This window comes from Bubalus bubalis, chromosome 8 (genome assembly GCF_019923935.1).
Source record: "Bubalus bubalis isolate 160015118507 breed Murrah chromosome 8, NDDB_SH_1, whole genome shotgun sequence".
Lineage (NCBI taxonomy): Eukaryota > Metazoa > Chordata > Mammalia > Artiodactyla > Bovidae > Bubalus > Bubalus bubalis.
The window spans coordinates 65,975,963-66,000,799 of NC_059164.1; the positions used below are offsets into that span (position 1 = coordinate 65,975,963).

At 42.0% G+C, this 24,837-nt stretch overlaps 1 protein-coding gene across 4 annotated transcripts in view; it reads left to right on the forward strand.

The window, feature by feature from the left end:
- Positions 1-24,837, forward strand: part of SCRN1 (secernin 1) — a 63,006-nt gene that overhangs the window by 11,972 nt on the left and 26,197 nt on the right. For all 4 annotated transcript variants that reach the window (XM_025291250.3, XM_025291249.3, XM_025291251.3 and 1 more), the window contains exon 2: positions 10,102-10,261. In XM_025291250.3, the coding sequence (XP_025147035.1) occupies positions 10,103-10,261 (159 nt within the window). In that variant the 5' untranslated portion in view covers position 10,102. The remainder of the gene's footprint in view (positions 1-10,101; positions 10,262-24,837) is intronic.

Below are 24,837 nucleotides of genomic sequence, written 5' to 3' on the forward strand. Positions count from 1 at the left end.
CATCCATGGGATTTTCCAGGCAAGAGTACTGGAGTGGGGTGCCATTGCCTTCTCCAGGGGATCTTCTCAACCCAGGGATCAAATCTGGGTCCCCTGCATTGCAAGCAGATTCTTTACTGTCTGAGCCACCAAGGAAGCCACCAGTTTAGGCCAGTGCTGTGGACCAAACCAAATAAATGCACAACCTGCCACCCTTAAACCATCCCGTGCTGCTTAGAAATATGACAGTGAATGAGTGGCATTGAACTCTATAGGAATCAGCTGTCAGAGGTAGCTGTTGCCCTTGGACTTAAGGAAAGGGAATAGTGACCAGCTCTTAAAAGACATTAAGTGACAATGGAGCACATCTTCCAAAGGTAAAGGAGCACTAGACACCGTAAGGAAAAAGCCAAGTTTCTAAAGTCTGGTTTGTTCAGATCAGATCTTGACAAAGGAACAGTCTTCATCATGTACCTTTTCTCACCCTCACGGTGATGTGTCCTTACTGTGTCCCAGATGGCGTTCTGAGCTCTTTTTGTTTCAGCTCATTTGAACCTCACCATGACCCTGTTGTTATCGCTGTTACAGAACGGTGACACAGGGTTGAGATTTAAACTCAGATTGCTTCCAAAACCTGCCTACTCACTCAATACCCTATGTGGTCTTTCTTCCATTAGGTAATTCCTCATTAAAGACATTGAACATTAGAAGCTGGAAATCACTGGCTGTCTAGTCCTAAAGCTTTGTGCTCTGCTGTCTTCAGCTTTCAGTAAGACACTTAATAGCATCTTTTATATTTATCAGGCAGAACTTGATGAGTCTGATGTATGTACCTTCCATCAACTGGCGTTTTCATCTCAATTCAGTTGGATAATTCCTTTTCCAAACACCCTATTTATTCTTTACTATCTCAATAGCAGATAAAAGATAGGAAAGGAAATTTATAAGTGAGTATCATTTGTCCTGTTTTCAATTCAGCAGGAATGCCAATGATTTAAAAAATGAATTTATCAATAAATAACATAGAATACATTCTTCTTTGCTTTTCTGAAAGAAGGTAATTAATGTACATGGACTTTAAACTCACCCAATCTGGTCAGTAAAGCTGGGAACTTGGAAAGTAAGGACATTTGGGTTTCATTTCTTTGTGCAAGTAAAGATCCTTTGTCACAGTTATTTGCAAGACAGCTAATAAACCTGTAGCTTATACAGACAGTCATTTTCTTCCTCTCAGGCAATTCAAGGCTGTCTTATTACTGGGTACGGTGACCGATGAGGGCCACTGTAGCTTTTTTTGAGATAAAAGGGGCAGGGCAGTTTGGCATTCAGACGAAGAAAATCCCTCCTTGGCTTGGAGTATTCATGCCCTTCAATAACGACTCACTGAACTTGAGGACAAAGACTTTCTTTCCCATGCAGCTACCTCCTTCCTTGTCTAGACATTCTGTAAGCGGTCTCCTAGTTACAGAGGTGCAGCACTCCAGCCCCCTAAGCCTGTACCCAGACTCTTGTCACCAGTCAGAGGGGGGATGTTGGGCGACGCAGCTCTGATGCTGTGAGCTCAGGGACTCTGCACTTGTCAGGGACTCTGCAACCCAAGAGGAAGTCGTGAATCCTGAAAAGATTTTGATGGTTAGAAATTGATCTTAGAAATACTTTCCCACAACTGATGGCACCATATCTAAAGCTGCCCAGGCCACTACTGTAGCCTTGAGCCACCTGTGGATATTTGATTTTTAAAAAATGTTTAATATGGTAAAAAGTACACATAAGATTTACTATCTTAACCATTTTAAGTGTACAGTTTAGTTGTGTTAAGAATATTCGTATTATTGTGCAACCAATCCCCAGAAGTTTTTCACCCTGCATAACTGACTCCGTGTATCCATTAAACAACTGTGCATCCTCCTCCCTCTCCTGCCCCTCCCTGGTCCAGCCCCTGGTAACCATCATTCTAATTCTGCCTCTATGAATTTCACTACTCTAGCTAACTCATATAAGTGAAATACAGTATTTGCATTTTTGTGACTGGCTTATTCTGTTTGGAATAAAGTACAGATAAACGCACTTTGAAATATTCTTAACAAATACTTCCTAGGAAATGCCTGTCAGTTTAATTGTCTACAAGGGTTAAATTAGAGTGTTTCATTAATTGGAGCTGTTAGTTTTCCTGGCAAGAATCCCAATTGGTATTTACCACAAAGAAGCCTATTCAGTAGACCTGCCCTCTAAGCCTGTTGCTTTTAAAGATTTTTGCTTGAAACCCGTAGTAAAAGAAATGTATTGTAGCCCAGTGCATACACTTCTGTGTGTATGTTTGAAGGTAAAGTTTCTTGTGCCAACGCTTACGCTTCCTATGTGAGATGCACATATTCTTTTCTAAAAAGTGTTGATCTTGTCCACTAGGTTGATTCCATAACCCACTAAATGACTACAAAATGCAGTTTAGGAAACACTGCTTCAGACGTTCCTGGGTTCAGTTTCAGACCTGTAGTATAATCCTGTACCCCCATCCCCACTTCTGGATCCTCATGACTCAGAGATTGCTTCGGAATTGTGCCTCAAAGCGAGCAAGTTAAGAAAAAAAGCCATCAGTCATCTCTTTATTTCTTGAGTAAGCTTTGTTCATTGATTCTGATGCTGGTTTAAGTAGAGTGTAGTTATAGAAAACCCATTATTGAATAGTTATTCTGTTTTCTAAAGCTGATTATAAATGATGAAAAAAAACTACGCAATAGATTTCTGCATTAGCATGTATGATTGGGAGTTAATTAAATTTTATTTTATTTTTCTTCAGAGAGGAGATTGTGATATTTCATAATGCTGGATAAGATGGAGGGAAAGGAGAAAAATTGTAAAGTCAGTCTTGTGTCATACATGAATGATTTAGCAGTTTATAAAAATACTGTAAACAGAGACTTCAAAATGCATATTTTATACAGTATATAGATGAGTTAACATCTCAGATTTTTTTTAGTGGAATATCTGGTATGTTAGCCAATATTATGACAGATAATGGGAACAAAATTGAGATCCCTTAAATCAGTTTCGAAAGAATTTCATCTCAGGGTCAGCAGAAAATTGACTTTCTGATTGGCTAGTTTTTCTTTTCCTGTTTAAGGAGGCGACTGTAGAAGGCCTGCCACCTATTTGTATAAAAAATAGTAATGCAAATTTGTGTACTCCTTGAGTAATTCTGAATTGGGCAGACTGTAAAGGAAAAAAAAAAAAAAGAAAACAAAATACCAGAGAATAACTATAATACTGAATAAATAATTTGTCCTAACTATAACTCAAATAAGAATTTGCCAGTTTTGAAATTTCTTGTTTTTGGCCTTGCTACACAGCTTAAGGGATCTTAGTTCTCCTACCAGAGTTGGTACCTGGGCCCCTTGCATTGGAAGCACAGTGTCTTAACCACTAGACTGCTGGGGAAGTCCCCAGTTTTGAAATTGTAGATGTTGGGACACAGAAATAGAGCCAAATTTTTTATTTGAAATTAAATTCCTAAATTGGCAATACTCCCAGGTTTAATTTTTTAAAATATTTTTTTTATGATTAAATAAATGTAAGTACTTGTAGGAAAATTAAAACAAAATATCGAAAAACAAAGCATTTAGTGGTCAGGCTACTACTTCCAGTTTTTTTCTATGCATATTTTCACATAGTTAAGATAATTCACTTTGGATCCCCCCTCCACTTCCCCACACCATTTCTCCATTCAATTAAAAATGCTTCACAAACATTTTAACGGTTTTATGGTGTTCTACCATATAGACATAGCATAAAATTTTAGCCACTTCTCTGATGCTGGACAGTTAAGTTTGGGCCAGTTTTTCACCTGTATAAATATTGCTGTAATGCACTCTTTTGTGCATAAATCTTACCCATATTCCTGATCATTTCCTTGGCATGTGTGTATGTGTATTAGTTGCTCAATCATGCCCGACTCTTTGTGACCCCATGGATTGTAGCCCTCCAGGCTCCTCTATCCATGGAATTCTCCAAGCAAGGGTATTGGAGTGGGTTGCCAGTTCCTTCTCCAGGGGATTTTCCCAATCCAGGGACCGAACCTGGGTCTCCCACACTGCAGGCAGATCCTTTACAGTCTGAGCCACCTGGGAAGCCCTTCCTTAGAGTAGACACTTAGAAAAGGAATTACCTTCCATCTGCTGCGCTGTCTCCTCCCTAACGTAGCAACCTCTTTGAGAAGTTGTCTGTGCACTGGTTCCATTTCCTTCCTAAAACCTGGCTTAGAACCCTTCAGTGGCTTTAGTGTTTATTATGGGATAGACCCTAAAATCCCTGTCACCTCCTTCAAGACCCAACAGGAACCAGCCTGTCTACCTGCCTCTCAGCCTCTTTCCCATTCTCTCTGGCCTCAGCCACACTGGCTTTTAGATGTATTGACTCCTTCCCCTTCTCCAGCCTCAGGGCCTTGAAATCTGCATATCCTCCTTCTGGAACAGTCTCTCTCCCCCAGCCATCTGTCTTTTGAGGACTGCTGCTGCTGCTGCTAAGTTGCTTCAGTCATGTCTGACTCTGTGCGACCCCACAGACGGTAGCCCATCAGGCTCCCCCGTCCCTGGGATTCTCCAGGCAAGAACACTGGAGTGGGTTGCCATTTCCTTCTCCAATGCATGAAAGTGAAAAGTGAAAGTGAAGTCGCTCAGTCGTGTCCGACTCTTTGCGACCCCATGGACTGCAGCCTACCAGGCTCTCTGTCCATGGGATTTTCCAGGCAAGAGTACTGGAGTGGGGTGCCATTGCCTTCTCCCTTTTGAGGACTGGGAAGTGAAATATCTGTTTAGAGGAAGTAGTTGGAAGTTTGAAGAGAAGTGAAGGTATCAGAAGTTCATTTAGGAGGTAAAGAGAGGAGCTGACCAGCCAAGTACACAGAGGGTTTCCAGGTAGCAATGAGGGCCACTTTCCTGGTATATTCAGAGTTAGGATTGTGAGATTCACATCAAGGAAAACAGAATTGTCTTCCAGGGCCATGATCACCTTTAGCCTCTGGAAGAAGGAGCTTGCTTATAAACTCAGTTCACGTGGTGAGTTCAGTAGCCTCTTCCTAATGTTTATTTTCCTTGGTCTTTTGAAAGTATCATGCCTCTTCTTTGCTGCTGCTGATAGCCCATTTTGTCATTAAAATAAGTGTCCTTGTGCTAAGTCGATTCAGTTGTGTCCCCCCAGGCTCCTCTGTCCATGGAATTCTCCAGGCAAGAATACTGGACTGGGTAGCCATTTCCTCCTCCAGGAGATCTTCCCATAAAGATAATTGAAACTACGTCTCTTCTGTCCCCAGAGTTGACAAGAGGTTTCTTTACCGCTAGGGCTACCTGGGAAGCCCTAGAACAAATGAATGATTTCACAAAGAAGTACTTCTGGAAACCCCAATGTGAAAATCTTCATTTCTGTGTTTATTGGAAAGTTGTAATGCTGCTCTGTCCAATAGAATGTCTACCTCCCATGTATGGCTATTTAAATTTAACTAAAGTTTGTAATAAAATTTTGAATTTAATTCCTTAATTATAGTAATTACAGGCCAATAACCATTTGAAGCTGGTGGCCGCCATATTAGACAGTAGAGATAAAACATTTTTGTCATTGAAGAAAATTGTTTTGGACAGCACTGATCTAGAGAATAGACAAGGATCTACTAAGTTATCTCCGAGGCTAGTCGTTGTGTAGAATGGTGATCTAGGAAAAGCAAATGGACTATTTGCCTTGGCTAGTTTGCTGTAGGCTGTAATACACTGTTGATTCATTTAGCATTAAAAAAAATAGACATAAAAATTCTGCTCCCTTGTGGCATTCCCAGTCATTCCCAAAATTCAGCAGAAAAGCCAACTTCCCTGCGCTTCTGTTGCCTGTATAATGTTCATGGTCAGGTGATTCAGATGACCAAGCAGATGTCCAGGCTGAAGAATAAGTGCTCGTCAGAAAAGCCATCTGTGTTGCTTGTTTTCTGCAGATAAATCTGTAAATTCAAGACCAGTGGATTTTTACCATTTTTAAGGATCAAGTAAAGTAAGGTTCTATTCATAGTTGTGATTGATGCCAGTACTTTTGACATGGCCCAACAGTTGGGAAGGAGGGGAATTCCCATTGCCTATGTGAACCATACAAATACAAGGAAATGTGTCCTTTCTGCATGTTATCTTCTTCTGTGTCTGTTTCACTTTTTTGGCTTAGCCTGCAGTTCCTCTCACCTCCTAATTTTAGGAGCCCTTTATAAAGGCATCTTATTACAATTATTGTAGGTCTTTCTTACACACACGGAGTCTTGGTTTGTCTGTCTCTCCCGTTCAAATTTGAAGATAATGTGGTTTTGTGAAAATGGAAAAGATTAAGAGGAGAAAGAACTGGAGACTCTTTATCTTTTCACCTTTTCTTCCCCTTTAAAGGACTAGAGGATATTTTCCTGAGCTAGAAGGAATGTTGGGGCTTCCCTGGTGGCGCTGTGGTAGAGAATCTGCCTGCCAAAGAAGGAGATGCAGGAGACGTTGGTTTGGTCACTGGGTCAGGAAGATCCCAGGTAGTAGGAAATGGCAGCCCACTCCTGTATCTTGCCTGGAAAATTCTATGGACAGAGGAGCTGGGCGGGCTACAGTCCAGGTGGTTGTAAAGAGCTGGACACAACTGAGCATGTATGCAGCAGGAAATGATTTTCACACTTAGGGACTCCCCTACTTCTCTGTGCCCTGGAGAGGGACCTGCCAGAAACGCTGCTGGGAAGAGCTCTGACAGTCTGGGGTGTGCATGTGCAGACTAACCTGAAGTAGTTTGGGTATAGATGTAGCAACATTGTCCCTCACAAAGATGTTTCTAAGCACAGAAGGTTCCTGACTGTGACTTGATAGCTGCTCTAGTTGTGAGTGAGGAGAGTTGATTTTAATTGACGTGTTCAATGGAAATTTTTGAAACGCTGCTATATTTGAACAGTCAGAACCCAGGTAGCCTCCATAGTTTTCAAAATATTTTCTCAAACATCATTTCATTTGATATTCATGATAAATCTGTGGGCTGGAGCAAAACATTTGTGGAAAGAAAACTTAGGCTCAGAAAGGTAAAGTAACTTGCTCAAGGTCACACAGCTAGTAGGTGGCGTTGGCAGGGCTGAGGTTTGAATCCTGGTTGCTTTTCTGGGAATATTGCTTTACTTCACATTTTATCTTAGGTTCATAAAATAAAACACATTTAAATTGTAATTCATGGCACAAATATGAGAGTTGGCTCATTAATAATGTTTGTTGAGTGTCTATAATTCAGAGAGTTGGGGAATGAGCTACTGTAATTGGGTGGCATAGGTTCTGCCCTCAGGGAGCTTTATTTGAAACATCTGAAGCCATACATTTATAAATAACAGAGGCATGTTATCCTCAGACAGACTAGATGCATCAGTGTTTATGGATGCTGAGAAAATGACAGAGTTCTTCATAGAAGGCTTTTTGAAAGAGAGGGAGTTTTTGAATCAGATCCTGAAGGATATGTGCAGAGGCTAAGGGAGGGAGACTTCAGTGGGTGCAGAAGTGTGGTGCTGAGAAAGAGCTGTAGAGAGTCAACCACAGTTTGGTGGAGCATTAAGGAAGGACTGAACACTTATTCATTATTTATTGAACATCTACCCTGCAGAAGGGGGGGCTTCCCTGGTGACTCAGTGGTAAAGAATCCACCTGCCAATGCAGGAAATGAAGATTCAGTCCTTGGGTCTGGAAGATCCCCTGGAAAAGGGAATGGCTACCCATTCTGGTATTCTTGCCTGGGAAATCCCATGGACAGAGGAACCTGGTGGGCTACAGTCCCTAGGGTCACAAAAGTATCATACAGGACTTAGCAATTAAACAACAACAGTAACCCTGCAGAAGACACTGTGTAGTGCTGGGTTTACAGAGATGGGCAAAAGAGACATGGCCCCTGCCTTCATATTTATAAACTTTGATGGGGTTTAAAAATAAAATAAAATTAAAAAAAAAAAAAAAAAAGAAAGACTAATTACTGATCGTTGGTAATAAAATAATTACAGGGCTGTTTTAGATTGTGATCATATAGTACAATTGACTGATGGTAGGGATCAGGGAAAGGAGTGCTGAGGAAAGAGGGTACAGCTTGTGCAAAGGCTGTGGAGTATTGAGAAACTAGAAAAGGGCCTCTGTCCTGGAGTTGAGAGGCTGGAGGGGTGAATATTTGAGATGAGGCTGGGAGACAACATGGGCTTGATCAGCTTTTGGTCTTTATTCTGAGAACCGTGCGAACAATATGAAGGATTTTAAGCAGGAATGACATGATCAAACCTTCCTTTTATTTTATTAAAAAAATTTTTTTTGGACACGTGGCGTGTGGATCTTAGTTCCCAGATCAAGGACTGAACCTGTGCCCCCTGTGATGGCAGTGTGGAGTCCCAACCGCTGGACCATGAGGGGAGTCCCCAAGTCTTTCTTTTAAAAAGGTCACTTTGGGTGCAATGTGAGGACTGTTTTGGAGAGAGACTAATAGCTGATATAGCGTCACCCCTTAGGAGCAGTTACAGTGATTCAGGCTTAGAGATGATGGTGGCTTGGTGCAGGGTAGGAGTAGTACAAGTGGGAAGAAGTGGATAGTTTCTGTAGAGATTTCAGTTCAGTTCAGTTCAGTTCAGTCACTCAGTTGTGTCCGACTCTTTGCGACCCCATGAATCGCAACACACCAGGCTTCCCTGTCCATCACCAACTCCCGGAGTTCACTCAACAAACTCACGTCCATCGAATGAGTGATGCCATCCAGCCATCTCATCCTCTGTCGTCCCCTTCTCCTCCTGCCCCCAATCCCTCCCAGCATCAGAGTCTTTTCCAATGAGTCAACGCTTCGCATGAGGTGGCCAAAGTATTGGAGCTTCAGCTTTAGCATCAGTCCTTCCGATGAACACCCAGGACTGATCTCCTTCAGAATGGACTGGTTGGATCTCCTTGCAGTCCAAGGGACTCTCAAGAGTCTTCTCCAACACCACAGTTCAAAAGCATCGATTCTTCAGCGCTCAGCTTTCTTCACAGTCCAACTCTCACATCCATGTATGACCACTGGAAAAACCATAGCCTTGAATAGACAGACCTTTGTTGGCAAAGTAATGTCTTTGCTTTTGAATATGCTATCTAGGTTGGTCATAACTTTCCTTCCAAGAAGTAAGCATCTTTTAATTTCATGGCTGCAACGTAGAGATTTAGGAGATTGAATTTACAGAACTTGGTGATATGTTAGGTAATGGAGAAGCACATGGTAAGGATAGATTCTGATGCTGCAGTGAGATGGATGATGGAGCTGGCCACTGAGACAGGGAACCTTAGGAAGGGACCCAGTTTTGAGAAGATGATGAAATCAGCTTTGGATATCAGTTAGGCTGGGTGTGTGGGTCAAGAACTCAAGGAGAGAACTGAGCTGGAATTATATGTGTAGGTCATTGGCTTGTAAATGACATGGGAAGCTCTGGGCATGGATGAGTTTTCCCAGAAAGAGCATTAAATGAGGAAGGAAGGACCAAGCTGTGAAGATATTTAGCGGCCAGGTGGAAGGGAACTAGCCAGCCCAGGAGCAGCTTGAGAGGTGAGAAGAAAACCTAGAGATGATTGTGTGTGATGTCACTGAGGTAGAGTAAAGATAGATAAAAAGAGAGAGGTATCTTTCAGTTTATTTCCAGACCCATTTCCCCATCAGCACTCCAAAATCTATCACAGGGTAGCCATGGCCCTCTAGATCAAGAGGCACTTCTGTAGTGCACTGTTTTAAGGCACAGTTATTTATTTTTCTATTGCTGTGACAGATTGCAGTGGGTATGTGTTTTCTGCCTGGAACAATAACCTCCTTTCCTTTCTCCTACGTCATTGCGCTTTTGGCTGTCACTGTGTTCTGTTGCAAATCTGAGCTCATTTAATCCCACAGGGTACTAAGAGTATCTGGTCTCAGTGGCTGTGTAATTCTACTCCAGACACCCCAGCTTCATTTGCCAGCTGGGATCTCCAAAGGAGCTCGCTGCACACAGTTTAACACTAAAACTTAGTTAGCTGGTGAAATATGTCTGAAGAGCTCACTGGTGGAATATTCCACGTTAGGCCCGCTTCCATTCTCTCTCTGGCATCTCTCTCTTTTCAGGATGGCTGTAGCTCCTCCAAGTTACTGCTTTGTGGCCTTCCCGCCACGTGCAAAGGACGGTCTGGTGGTATTTGGGAAAAATTCAGCTCGGCCCAGGGATGAAGTACAAGAGGTTGTGTATTTCTCAGCTGCTGATCATGAACCTGAGAGCAAGGTTGAGGTAAGTCACGTGTTACTGTCTCTCCGTTAACACGTATTCTCTTTCTCTGGCTTTGCCCAGCAGCTTGACTTGTTAATGTGGAAACCCATTTACCCACAGAACTCTCTTGTGGGTTCTGTTGATAACTCTTTCCATTCTCATTTGTTTGTAGCCTTAAAAACCTGGGTCCAAAGAGAATTCATTGCTATGGCACATGTTTTATAATTAAGTAAACTATTTACCCACTCCAAAGTCAAATCTATGAAATAAAATATATTCAGAGAAGTCTAGCTTCTACCTTTGTATCATTTCTCTATTTCCCTTTTCTTCTATAGGTAATAATGTTTTGGAAGTTTGGGGTTTATCCTTCCATTTAAAAATTTGCATGTATATGTAGCAAACACACTCACATGTGTATATGCATATTTGTCACAGTTCCTTTCTTCCTTCATTAAATGAATGGTAGCATGCTATATTGGAAGAGGCAATGGCAACCCACTCCAGTGTTCTTGCCTGGAGAATCCCAGGGACAGGGGAGCCTGGTGGGCTGCTGTCTATGGGGTTGCACAGAGTCGGACACGACTGAAGCAACTTAGCAGCAGCAGCAGCAGCATGCTATATATACTTTTTTCCACTTTGAATTTTTCAACTGAAACTGTTCTGCAAGTCATTCCATCTGGAGTAACCATCTTCATTCCTCATTTAGAGCTGTATAGAGTTTCAGTCTATGAATGTAATCATAGTTTAATCAGTCTCATATTGATAGACACTTGGATTGTTTTCCAGTCTTTTGCTATTACAAATAGTGCTGGTGTGCATAATAGCCTTGTACACCTGTCACAGTGTCTGGTCTTGGTTTATATGGTTTTATCATGTTAAAAAATTATCCATCAATTCTTATTTTGAGTGCTTAAAAACCTGTTCATATTTTGGGGGATATCCCCAAAATATTTTGAGAGATAGGTGCCTAGAAATTTCTGAGTCACAGGGTATATAAGTATGTGGTTTTCTTATGCCTGCTTGCTCAGTGGCTCAGTCATGTCCAGCACTTTGTGACCCCATGGTCTGTAGCCCATGAGGCTTCTCTGTCCATGGGATTATCCCAGCAAGAATGCTGGAGTGGGTTGCCATTTCCTCCTCCAGAGGATCTTTCCGACCCAGGGGTTGAACTCACGTCTACTGAGTCTCCTGCATTGGCAGGAGGATTCTTTACCACTGAGTCACCTAGGAAGCCCATGTGATTTTGTTATATATTGTCAAATTTCTTTCTATAGGTGGTGTGCCATTTTACATTCCCACCAGCAATGTGAGACAATGCCAGATTGTCCATATTCCCAGAGTGTGCTTCATGATGGCTGTTTTTTAAATTAATTATTTTAATCGGAGGCTAATTGTGATATTGTGGTGGCTTTTGCCATACATTGACCTGAATCAGCCACGGGTGTACATGTGTCCCCCATTCTGAACCCTGCTCCCACCTCCCTCCCCATCTCATCCCTCTGGGTTGTCCCAGTGCACCAGCTTTGAGTGCCCTGTTTCATGCATCGAATTTGGACTGGTGATCTATTTCACATATGGTAATATACATGTTTCAATGCTATTTTCTCAATTCATCATGAAGGCTATTTTATGTTAATTTTACATTCTACTTTTTAAACTAAATTCTTTTATTTATTGTGTCAGCTTTTATTATTGATTCTTTTTGATTTTCCAGCTATGTTATTATAAAACCTGCAAATATGGATAATTTAATTGTTCTACATCTCTTCTTTTTTCATCTGTTTGGCTTATGGCTTGGATTTAGTATTAATAACGGTGGAGAAAGTGGGTATCTTTGTGTTGTTCCTGACCTAAGTGGGGCAGCCTCTAGTGCTTCCATATTAAGTAAGATGCTGGCTTTGGAATGGAGATTCGAATCATTTTGTCATGTTAAAAAGTGTACATCAGTTCATGCTTTGAATGCTTTTTAAAAACCCTGAGAAACAGGTGTTACATTTTGTTAAAGATCAGGAGATAATCAGGAGCTAAGCCCCTGTTTTTTTGTTTTTTTTTTTTTACTTTCTATTTAATGATAAATTGAATCATCTTTGCATTCATGGAATAAACTTCTTGGTTATGGTATAGTTAGTTGTATGTGTTTAAATGGTAATTGTTAAAGGATGAAGAATTTAGAGTAAAAAAATTGGGGGCTGATAAATTAACAAGCTCTTGCCACTGACATAATCTCTACCCTTTGGTGTTTTATATTTTATAAAACAATTTTTCTGTGTGATTGTGCATTTTAAATGGGTATTCATCCATGTGTATTTCATTTTCTTATCTGAATCTCTGTTTCAGCCTTTTAAAAGCATTAAGCATCACCAGAGAGCAATAGCACTCTACAAGGAGCTGGTTATGCTAAGTGAATTCAGCAGGAGCACTGAGATGAATGGGCAGAGTTGAGCCAGTCATGGCTCTAGTCTGTGGTTGGGGCGGTGGCAGACTGTCGCCCATAGGACTTTCGCCAGAACCACTTGCCTCTGATGTTGCACCACTAACTTGGTTCAGGCTCCTAAACTTCAGTGGGACTACTGGGCTTCAGCCCCGGTGGATCCAGGGAATTGGAAGGGGAGACGGCTTTGGCAATCAGGATACGATAGAATTAAAGATATAAAGAGTGGTTAAATAGGGATAGCTCAGCGAAGAAATTCAGTGAAGAAAAGAGGCTGAATAACTTGGTTTATGTGGAAAACCAATAAAATTCCAAGACAAGGAATTTGCGCCACCTACATAGGCCGCAGGCATCCTCCTGTTCTCCCGAAGGAGAGGAGACACTAAGGCCTCCCCGGTCAGATCTTAGAAGCCCAGGCAAAATTAGTAGGCTTGACGAGCCTCCACGCTCCAGATGGGAATTCAGCCAGAAGGTGAGAGAAAGAACAAGATGGGGAGACCAGGGTTCAGTGAACAAGGCCTGCACTTTATTTTCCAAAGTAGTTTTTATACCTTAAGCTGTGCATAGAGGATAATGGGGGAAGGGGTAGAGTCATGCAAGGACAGCAGTCCTTGATCCCTATCGAAGCCATGCTTTCTTCCTGCAATCATATGCAAAAGTTTAGGTGATTTACATCATCTTCTGGCCAGGAGGCCTATTAACATTTTATGACCCTTTCTTAAGAAAACTTATTTTTCTCTAAAGGTGATTATTCTAAAGTCAGGTGCCACCCTCTGAAAGCATTAGATAAAGTTGCATTCCTATAGGGCAAAAGTGTGGTGGGCTATAACAAGAAAAGAATTAACTCAAGGGTCCAAGGTTACAAACATTAAAGCTATTACTTACATTCCTGTACACCAATTATATTAATCAATACACTTCCAGGGACACAGCAGGTAAGGGATATGGAAACTTAGCAGCAAACATTGGCCCAACAAGTGAAAAACCCTTCACCAATACAATTTCTAATCAATCTTTTAACTGCTCAAAGGAATCTGTATTTAGACAGTTTAGAACATCTCATGCCTCTCACGGTTGGGAGGCTCTGAACAATCACATGTGGCTGGAAGAACCTTTTCAGGCAGGCTAGAGGACTTCCAAAGGAGTTTGTGAACTAAAACACTCTTGTCACGCCCAGGAACTTCATTAACTGGAGCTGTAAGTTAACTCTTTCAGAGAGAGAGATGGTGGTGGGGGATAGCCCCCCATAAAGTCAGAGGTGTAGGTGAGAGCACAAAGCAATAAAGTAGGCAAACTCTGGTTTTGGGGGTATATGCTCAAGAATTTCCAGGGGGGGACTCCTGAGGCTCGATCCCGCCTTTGTGTATGCCGAGCCTCCTTCCTCATGACCTTTGCCACAGGCGGAGTTCCTCACACTGGCTCCCGGCAGGGACTTTCCTTTCATATGGGCAGAGAAGAGTGCTAGGTTCTGTGCTGCTCATGGTAGATTTTCAATGGGTCTTCATTACTGTTTGAATGTCCATGTTGTTTAGATCTGAATGTTTCTGTTTCTGGGACAGAGGGGACTGGATGGATATGGATAAAGTTGGCTTGGTTTGAGTTGTTACTGACCTTCCCTGGCTGCCTTCCCTACATGTTTCTTTTTCCCAGAGTCATGCACACTGAAACACTTTGATTTTCATGTGGGCAGATTTCCTGAAGATGGCTCTAACAAATCCCATCCCACATGTCCTTCTCACAGTGTGCTGGACATACCTCCATGGAGTGGGGGGATTATGCCCCCCACCCCTGCCGTGAATCTTCATGAGGGCTTCTGGTGGCATCAGGCAGTGAAACCTGATGGAGGTGATGGTGTGTGACCTCCAGGGCTGGGTAGTAAAAGGATCTGACTTGTGCTTGTCTCCCTCCTTTGGGACTCTAGCCCTAAGTTCCCAGGCACCATGCTGGGAGGAACCCAGCAGATACCATGTGGTGGGGCCCCCATGGAGAACCTGCAAACAGTGTCAGCTGCCAGATGTGTGAGTGAATGCCCTTTCAGTGATTCCAGACCTCAGACTCCATGGAATAGACTCACACCATCCCTTCTGTGCCCTGTCCAAATTCCTGATGCATCAAATTCATGAACATAATAAATGGTTGTTTTATATCACTAAATTTGGGGGTCATTTTTTAGTAGCCATAGTAAGTACAGTATTGTGCAAAACCTTTTATAAGTATAACTGAAATAAATATTTTAGAAAAATTTATTTTTTGGGACATAGATTAAATGACTTTATATGTTTTGTTTTCATGGTTACAATCATTTTAGAAAAGAGACTAGATTCCTTCCACTAGTTATGATACATTAACGCCCAAGTACACCATGTATTTATGGTGTACACCTCAAATACACCATAAATTATGTCCCCTTGCCTAATTACTAAGCACAGTTTGATACATACCAGAGGTAATTGCTAGGCAGTCTTGACCTTTTTTCTGAGTTGCATTTCTGGGGTTCTGAGTTGCCTTGGTATGTTTTCACATCTGTATGCTGCAGGTAAAATAACTTCACAGGTCAAAAACCAAATTCACTCTTCCCATTTCGTTTGCTTTTCTTCCTCTGACAGCTCTGTTGTCTGCCACAGAGTTTATTCTAGAAACCAGAAGCAAGCGTTGACCCATGTTTTCCGACTCATCTGTGGATGCACAGGGACAGCAGTCACTGAGTCTTGCTTCCTCGCCTGTGTCCCCGTCTCCTCATCGCTCCCAATTCTTTCACACCCACCCCAATCTCCTTTCTGCTTTGATCTGCTTAGTCGTGCCCAGGTCTCTTTCTCCTGAATTCTATTCCCTGCAGGGTCACTGGACTTTTCTTTCCAGATCACAGCTTTGTCACTGCCTCGTTTAAAAATGTTGGGTTGTTGTTTATAAGATGAGAATCCAGGCTGATTTGTATGCCATTCAGAACTCTTCCTGCCTGGCATCCTGTTCACTTTTCTTTCTTTTCTTTTAAATTAATAGACATTTTTAAAGCAGATTTAGGTTTGTGGAAAAATGAGCGTAAGTACAGAGTGTTCTCATATAATCCCTCACCACCCCTGCTGCCTGCCTCCCAGTTTCCCGTTATTAATATTTTGCCTTAATATCTTTTACAGTGGATGAGCCTGTATTGATACATTATTATTAACCCACTCAATAGTTTATTAAAGTTCACTCTTTGTGTTGTGTATTCTCTGGGGTTTGACAATGTCTAATACCATGTATCCATCTATCATATAGGGTATTTTCAGTGCCCTAAAAATCCTCTATGTTCTAGCTAGTCATCTATCTCTCCCTTCCCCTAACCCCTGGAAACCCCTTATCTTTTCACTGTCTTCATAGTTTTCCCTTTTCTAGAAGGTTATATAGTTGGAATCATATAGTATGTAGCCTTTTCGGATTGGCTTCTTTCACTCAGTGATAGACATTTAAGATTCACTGATGTCTCTTCCAAGCTTGATAGACTGTTTCTATTTTGCTGTGAATAATAGTCCATTGCCTGGATATACCACAACTTATTTTTCCATTCACCTATTGCAGGACATCTTGGTTGAATCCAAGTTTGGGCAATTTTGAATAAAGTTGCTGTAAAATTTGTGTGCAGGTTTTTTGTGCACATAAATTTTTAAACCAATTTGGTTAAAGGTACTTTTTAATGTAATTTTATATTTTGAGTAAGTGATAAAATGATGTGGTTCAAAGATTTAATAATATTAAAAAGGTTTATAGTAAACAGTCTTAATCTCCCCTTCCTCCTATTAAAATTCCCATCTTATGTAATCCTTTTTTTTTCTTGCCCATCTTGTCATCTTTTATGCAAAGCAAATAAATATGTATATGCAGCCTTTTCTTTTTTCATGAATATAGCACATTATATACACTATTCTGACCCTTGATATTTTTTTAACGTACAGTTTCTAGCTTACAATTGGCTTTCTTTTGTTTAGTAACATTTTCTAAAGAGTTTTCTATAGCTAAAAGCTTTCTAAAGAGTTTTCTATAGCTGAACATAGAAATAGAGATTCTTCTTCTTCTTTTACAGCTGACAGTAGTCTATTGTGGAGATATTCCATAATTTAGTCAGTTCTCTATTGGTGAATGCTTGGACTTTTGGCTCGTCTGGAAAGTACAGCCACAAAGAACATTGTACACAGGCTTTCTGTACATGGGCATGTATAGTCATTGAAGACACTTCCACATGCAGGGTCACTAGGTCATAGGATACATTTTTTTTGGTAATAACTGACCTCTGTTAGGGTTGTACAATTTCCTGCTTGCTTTTTTAATCTTCGTCCTTAGTTTCCCTTTCCTAGCTTACACAGTAGGCGTCAGCTGCACTGAGCTGCTTCTTGAACGAACAGCACACTTCCATTGCTGTGTTCTTTTGCTCTGTCCTTTGCCGAGTCTCTCCTTCCTCTCCCATCTCGTCATCCACTTGGTAGACTCCTGTGCATTCTTCAAGGCGCCAGCACCAGTATCCCCCTCCTCCCTTTAGCCTGCCACCCTTCTGTGCATGTGTAGCATGTTAAGTGTCTTTTATAAATTAATTGAAATTCATGGTCACCTGAAACTAGGGGGCTGAGTTCTGGCTCAGGAGGCAGGGGCCTGTGTTCTAGTCCTGCCTTCTGCATTTACTGCGTCTTGGACCTTTGAGCCTCTGAGACTCAGTTTCCTCATTTGCCAGACAGAGATCACAGCATACTCCACCCGGCCTTCTTGTAAAGCACATGTGAGCTAACATGTGAAAGCACTTTGTAAACTCCAAGCAGAACACTGCAGGAAGAGATTTTTCTTTTCTTTTTTTTAAAAAAGAATCAGGTAGTGCTGAGAGATTCTGTGACTCCAGGTCTCAGTTCCCAAACTCCTAACTTGTAGCATATGCTAAGTCTGCTTTTCAAACTTACTCTGTATCTTTAATTCCCATACAGTTACACTCATCTCCATCCCCTGTTCTTGTCCCAAGTACAGAATGATGGGTTCTTTTCTACCCGGCTTTTGAGCTACAATAACTATAATGTAACTTTCATAATTGTCTTCATCAGCATACAGAAAATTTGAATTATGAAGACTGAGAACTTCTCATAAAAACTCTTCTATTACTCAGCCTTTTCATGACATTTTAAACATTGTCTGCAGTTTCCCTAGAAATCTTGTGTGAGTGTTGCAGTCCCTGAAGCCTGTTTTCTGAGAATAATCCTGTGCAGAAGGTCACTCTGATTACTCATTGCCACCCACCCGCCCACCCTTCCAGCTGGGCCATCCTCCCAGGTGGGCTTGCCTTTAGTTCATGCCCTTACTCATCCTTCCCTTCATCCTGCCCTCAGTCTGTCCCTCTGTCCATCTATCCATCTCTCATCTACTCTTTGTCCAGTTCACATCTACTTGAGATGGAGGAATAAAAATGGGGTCCTCCAGCACTGAGTTCCTCAGTTTCTAAAATTACACTGGGCATTTTGTTCAGCTGCACAGTTGGCAGATCAGAGCATTTTATTTTGTGCTCTTTAGTCTTTCTTCTGCAGATGCTGGGTTTTTAACAACTCCCATTTTGGTTGCAGAGTAGGATGGGTAAGTTCAGTTCAGTCGCTCAGTTGTGTCCAACTCTTTGCGACACCATGGACTGCAGCACGCCAGGCCTTCCTGTCCATCACCAACTCCCAGAGTTCACCCAAACTCATGTCCATTGAGTTGGTGATGCCATCCAATCATCTCATCCTCTGTCATCCCCTGCTCCTGCCCTCAATCTTTCCCAGCATCAGGGTCTTTTCAAATGAGTTAGCTCTTCGCATCAGGTGGCCAAAGGATTGGAGTTTCAGCTTCAACATCAGTCCTTCCAATGAACTACCAGGGCTGGTCTCCATTAGGACGGACTTGTTGTATCTCCTCTCAGTCCAAGGGACTCTCAAGAGTCTTCTCCAACACCACAGTTCAGAAGCATCAATTTTTCTACACTCAGCTTTCTTTTTAGTCCAACTTTCACATCCATACATGACTACTGGAAAACCATAGCCTTGACTATACAGACCTTTGTTGACAAAGTAATGTCTCTGCTTTTTAATATGCTATCTAGATTGGTCATAACTTTCCTTCCAAGGAGTAAGCATCTTTTAATTTCATGGCTGTGATCACCATCTGCAGTGATTTTGGAGCCCCCAAAAATAAAGTCAGCCACTGTTTCCACCGTTTCCCCATCTATTTGCCATGAAGTGATGGGACTGGATGCCATGATCTTAGTTTTCTGAATGTTGAGCTTTAAGCCAGCTTTTTCACTCTCTTCTTTCACTTTCATCAAGAGGCTTTTTTTTTTAGTTCCTCTTCACTTTCTGCCATAAGGGTGGTGTCATCTGCATATCTGAGGTTATTGATATTTCTTCCGGTAATCTTGATTCCAGCTTGTGCTTCTTCCAGCCCAGCGTTTCTCATGATGTACTCTGCATATAAGTTAAATAAGCAGGGTGACAGTATACAGCCTTGATGTACTCCTTTTCCTATTTGGAACCAGTCTGTTGTTCCATGTCCAGTTCTAACTGTTGCTTCCTGACCTGCGCATAGGTTTCTCAAGAGGCCGGTAGGTGGTGTGCTATTCCCATCTCTTTCACAATTTTCCACAGTTTATTGTGGGTTTAGGTATATGGTTAAGCCTTCTATTTAAGAAAGAAAGGATACAACACTACAATATTTTCCTGGAGAAAACAGTGGATTTCAACTAAAGTTTCCATTATCTATACTTGGTGCCCAAGAGGGTCTTTATACCATAATTTATGGAGACAGAATTCTTGATAGCCAAGTCAGGTTTGATACATACTGGCTTTTTGAAAGATTCTCTTATTATTATATAATAAACCTCTCCTCCATTTTTGCCTCCTTTAGACTTCATTGTTTTCTTTTTTAGAAAGTTATTTTAAATATTTTTTTTTCCACTACATGAAATTCTGTATGGGATTAGTATCCTCAGTCAGGTTATACAACTTTCACGATTTGGGGTAGATTTTTGGTAGGTACTTTTCCTCCTTTTTTTCCCAAAGAAAATATTTGCAAGAAGAACAGAAAATTGCCAATTAATGGTAGCTGGTGGTGTTATTAGTAACATTGTCCATGTCCATATCTATGTCCATGGTGGGGCAGGGAGTGGGTTCTGAATGTTAATTCTAAAGATTATCCTTTACCACAGGGAGTACAAGTCATTCTGGAATCAGAAATCTGAGCAGAGTGGCATGGTCACTAAGTAGATTGTATGCTTTTCTTCCTGTCTGTTTTCCTGTTTTCATCTCTTCAGCCCCTGAGGCAGGGGTTCCCAGCCTCCTGTGGAGTCAGAGCATCTCCCTTGCCCCGTGGGAGAGTGGCTTGGCCTGGGGGCTTCCTTCTATTGCATCCCTTTTCCCAAATCTGTTTCTGAACCCCCTTAAAGATCTTGCAGCTTCAGGGAGATAAAAAACAGCTCTTCTAAAGTATAGTCAGCATCTTCTTCTGTCTTTGTTTAGACTCATATAAGCCTTAATGGCACATTTCCCGAAACCAGTCTAGTTGCAGGCAAAAGACACTGGGATAAAAACATTAAAAAACAAACAACCTCAGTGATAATCTCAATACTGTTTTAGAGTCACAGGTTTTCTAAAACTAAACCTGTTTTCCTAAAGCGTCCCGTTTTTCCCTACCTTTCTTTCTCCTCCTAAGAAGTCTGGCTGACTCATCAACTCATTTCTCAGTGGTTTTTGCTGGCGGTGCCAGGGTTGTGTTCACCATCTGAGTACAGTAGGAAAGGCACAATGGTTGCATTGCACTAAGTGAAACGTCTATTGTGTGAGTGTCTCTATTCCCCTTTCATTGGGTGATATCCAGAAATAGTGTGTGCAGGAATGTGCAAGGGTTAGGCGACAGCACGTCGCTGATTTTGCTTTTTCATTTTGGGCACCATCACACAAGATAATAAAGGGCTTTCCCTGCAGAAGAATTGTCTTTTGTCTTTGTCTCCGGGGCCTTGTCAAGGTTGATCTTTCCATCCTCCAACCTGGTATGTGTCCCCAGGAGCCACCTGAGAGCGACAAGCTCAGTACAGGTAACGTCTTTCAAACCTCAGTGATTAGCATTAGGCAGTGCTGACAGTTCTTTCTTAAGTTTGCATTAAATATTTTTGGCCATGCCTTGCGGCCTGTGGGATCTTAGTTCCCTGACCAGGGATTGAACCTGCGCCCCTTGCGTTGAAATTGCTGAGTCATAACCACTGGACTGCCAGGAAGTCTCAGAGCTGACATTTAGGAGTATGCCTCACCCCTCACCCCCACTCCTCCTCAGGCTTGTTGTGTGGTCTTGGCACCCAGAAGTCACACTAGCTGACAGATTTGTTTTACTAAAGACTCGGTGGGCCTGGCCATGGGGCAGCAAGACAAATTGCTCCTCTGTTTGTGCAAGCCCCTTGAACAGCTTAATTACCAGAGCTGAGGCTAGAACTATACCCCTAAAGACTGATCTTTTGAGTGGTGAACATTTTCTTTTTCCTTTTTTCCTAACAGAAATCTGGCTGGAAATTTTCTTTTTTTTTTTTTTTGGAAATTTTCACTTTAGAACTAACTGTTTTTGTTTTTTGTTTTTTTCATGCGGAAAGATTTCAGGTGCTTTTGGGTTTTTCCCCTCAGAAAAACCTTCTCTGCTACTTCAAATCCCACTTCTTCTCTACCTCGTAATAACGGGGCAATTGTGTTGGTGAATCCATTTAAGAAAATGACTGCCTGCAGAGTTCAGGTTCTAGATGGTTGACTCAAGTTTAACTCATTACATTGTGTGTAAATATTCCTTATTTGTGAGATTTGCTCCCAAACTGGGACTTTTAAGTAACTAATCTCTGTGAAACAAATGTTTCTGCCTCCCAGACCTGGGTGTGATTAGTCAGGTTTCAAACCCAGTGGACTGTGTGAATTGCAGCCACAGAGGGGCCCTTGTTAAGCCAGACTTTGGTGGTCCATGACAAAGATGCCCTGAGGGTGTGTGTTACAGGCTTGCTTGGGCTTCCCTGGTGGCACAGGGTTCCATCCCTGAGTCAGAAAAATCCCCTGGAGAAGGAAATGGCAACCCACTCCAGTATTCTTGCCTGGAGAATCCCATGGACAGAGGAGCCTGGCAGGCTACAGTCTATGGGGTCACAAAGAGTTGGACGTGACTGAGCAACTGAGCGCACACTCGTAAGCCTGGGGTGCTCACACACCAGCTCCCCCTCACCGGCTGCCCTATGTCCTGTACAGGGATCTGGGGATCAGCGTTCAGCCTGGTGCTTGAAAGGGGCTGATTTAGCTTATATGTCTAGTTGGGGATCTCCTTGTTTCCTCACGATTCCAATTTTGGTGTGAAAAGTGTCAAGTTGGCTGCATGTATTTTGAACTCCCACGAAGACCATATGGTCTTTTGGATTCAGTGTTCAGCACTTTTATCAGTCAGTACTTACTATGCTTTTGCAGTCCTGTGACTCAGTGCCATCACAGCTCCCCTAAGTGGCAGAGTGGAGGACCTCCCTGAACTGGGAACACATTTTTGACATCCCCACCTTTTTCTTCTCATTCTCTTTCCTCTGTCTGGAATACTTCGATGTCTGGCTCGGTTTGCAAGGTCAGCTCAAATGTCACCCACTTGATAAAACCTCTGCCCACTTGGATGTGTTTCCTTGCCTATGAACCTCAATTATGCTCCCTCTGACCTTTGTTACCGATTCATTAATTCATTTATTGATGCCTGCTATGTACCAGATTTGGGATCGAGCCCTCTCTCATTTCTGTATCTCTCATGGAGCTTACATTCTAGCCTGGGGAAATAATCATACATAAACAGCACATGCAGTACATAAGTCAATTATATAGTATTTTGGAAGGGTTACAATGGAGTGGAATGGGAAAAGGAAAAAGAATAGCAGGATTGGGTTGATCAGAAGTGCAAAGGCTTCCCTCATAGCTCAGTTGGTCAAGAATCCGCCTACAATGCAGGAGACCCCAGTTCAGTTCCTGGATCAGGAAGATCCCCTGGAGAAGGTATAGGCTTCCCACTTCAGTATTCTTGGGCTTCCCTTGTGGCTCAGCTGGTAAAGAATCTACCTGCAATGTGGGAGACCTGGGGTCAATCCCTGGGTTAGGAAGATCCCCTGGAGAAGGGAAAGGCTACCCACTCTGGTATTCTAGCCTGGAGAATTCCATGGACAGTATAGTCCATGGCGTCACAAAGAACTGGACACAACTGGGGACTTTCACTTTTCATAAGGTGGGAGGAGGGGGAGATGCAGTGCCTGTTAAGCAGACATTCCTTAAGTTGGCCAGTGGTCATGGTCATTTGTGTGTGTGCCTTCTCCTTTGCCAACTGAAGGGACAGAGACTGGGCCCCTCACTGGCTTATCTGCCAGCAGCACTTCGCACAAGATGCCTTGTGTGTGGTTGCTGCTCTGTAGATAATTGATGAAATGGGAATGAAGGTGTAGACATGAATTTGAGGACAAATAAATAAGCTCATTTCCTATTTTTGCTTTTTTCCTGTCCTTAAAAAAATTATGATAAATCTGTGCTTAGGAAGTTGAAATTCCTCCCCTATTTACTCAATCTTTTCAAGACAGAATTTGTCACTCGACCTCAGTGGGTACAGGGGTTTTAGAAAGTGTTGATCAATGTCTGGACTGCTTTTTGCATGAAATAATACAATCCTAACATATATCCCTCAATTCCAGGTAGAAGAGCGCAGAGGACCATAGTTTGTTTAGTGCTTTGGCCAGTTTTTTGTTGTCAAAGGATCATTTTTTAAAAAAATAAATAACCATAGGGAACTGAATAGGGGAAAACACTTAAAGAGTATATTTTATTATCAGTTTGCCATGAAAAACTCAAGGGTCTCTTGACAACCTCTGAGTTTAATCAGCTTTCAGTTTACAAATAGTTATCAAGTGAAATAACATTATCCCAGGGCAGAGCAATACCTAATGTGGATTGTGAAGATACAGATGTCACGTGACCAGTGAGTGTGCATTTCAGCTCTTACCTGGGGTTTAGAGATTATGAAAAATCAATGCAGAATAGCTTTCTGGGCTGCATTCAGAAATATAACTGGGTGTTGAATCAAAAAAAGAGATCTAAGGCTGCAGTTGATCAGTGCTTTGAGATGCCCAATTTAAAGTGTAAATGGATGCTTCGGCTGATAGAGTTCTCCCCTGACAGCTAAAAAGCCCTGTATAATTTAAAGCCCTGAGTTGCGCAGCCTTCTTGGGAAGAGGGTGTCATGGATACTAGAATATCAGTGTCAGGAGGCCCCGCGGCCAGCCTAGTTTAGTGCTTTTCCTGCGGCTCCAGTGGAGTCTCCTAGGGGCCCAGTGTGGGGAGGGGAAGGCTCTGAGTGCTTTCCAGGCTGCTATGTCTTTACTTGGAAAGGAATGAGCTAATCTAGATCGAGCTATGTCTTTCCAAGTATTTTTAGCCTCAGAATCCTTCCTCCATGCAAACTTTTACCCCAAAACATAAAGACAATAGAACTGGTCAAAGTGTATTGAGGTGAATGGAAGAACAGGCATGGGACCGGAGGAGGTAAGACACAGCTCTAAGTGGCGTGTACCACAGTTGTAAAAGGAGTCAAAAAACGCCTTTCTCGGACTGTTTCCTATGGGCTTAGTGTGGGGATCAAATGGGGCAGACTGGGAAGCGTAGTGGATAAGAGAGTGTACGCTTAATGCATTAGTGAAATGTCAAGTATCACCATTTTTTCTCTTTTGTACCACTAGAGCGATCATGTAGGTTGTCAAACTATGTTCTAAGGAGATGGGGATCATTGCAGGAAGCTTAAGGGATCTCTGTTCTGCAGACAAAGCATCTTCCTTTTTATCTGCTTTCTATGTTAGGCATCTAAGTAGAATTTCCTTTACAGATAGAGCTCTATAACTTTTACAGAGTTTGAAAACCACTAATCTAGAAGGAGTTTTGCAAATAAATAGGTATGCTTGTTTGAAATGCTGGTGGCCATCTATGCCTTTTGAAATGACCAGATACATAATATTCAGGGGCAGAGACCAGCTCAATATCTGGTACATGAAAATAGACCTCCACTATAGATGTCTTCATTATGCACAGATTGGCTTGAACTAAAGAGACTGGAAACTGAGTGAGTGGCAAGATTGAAACTCACTGTGGAAACCTTT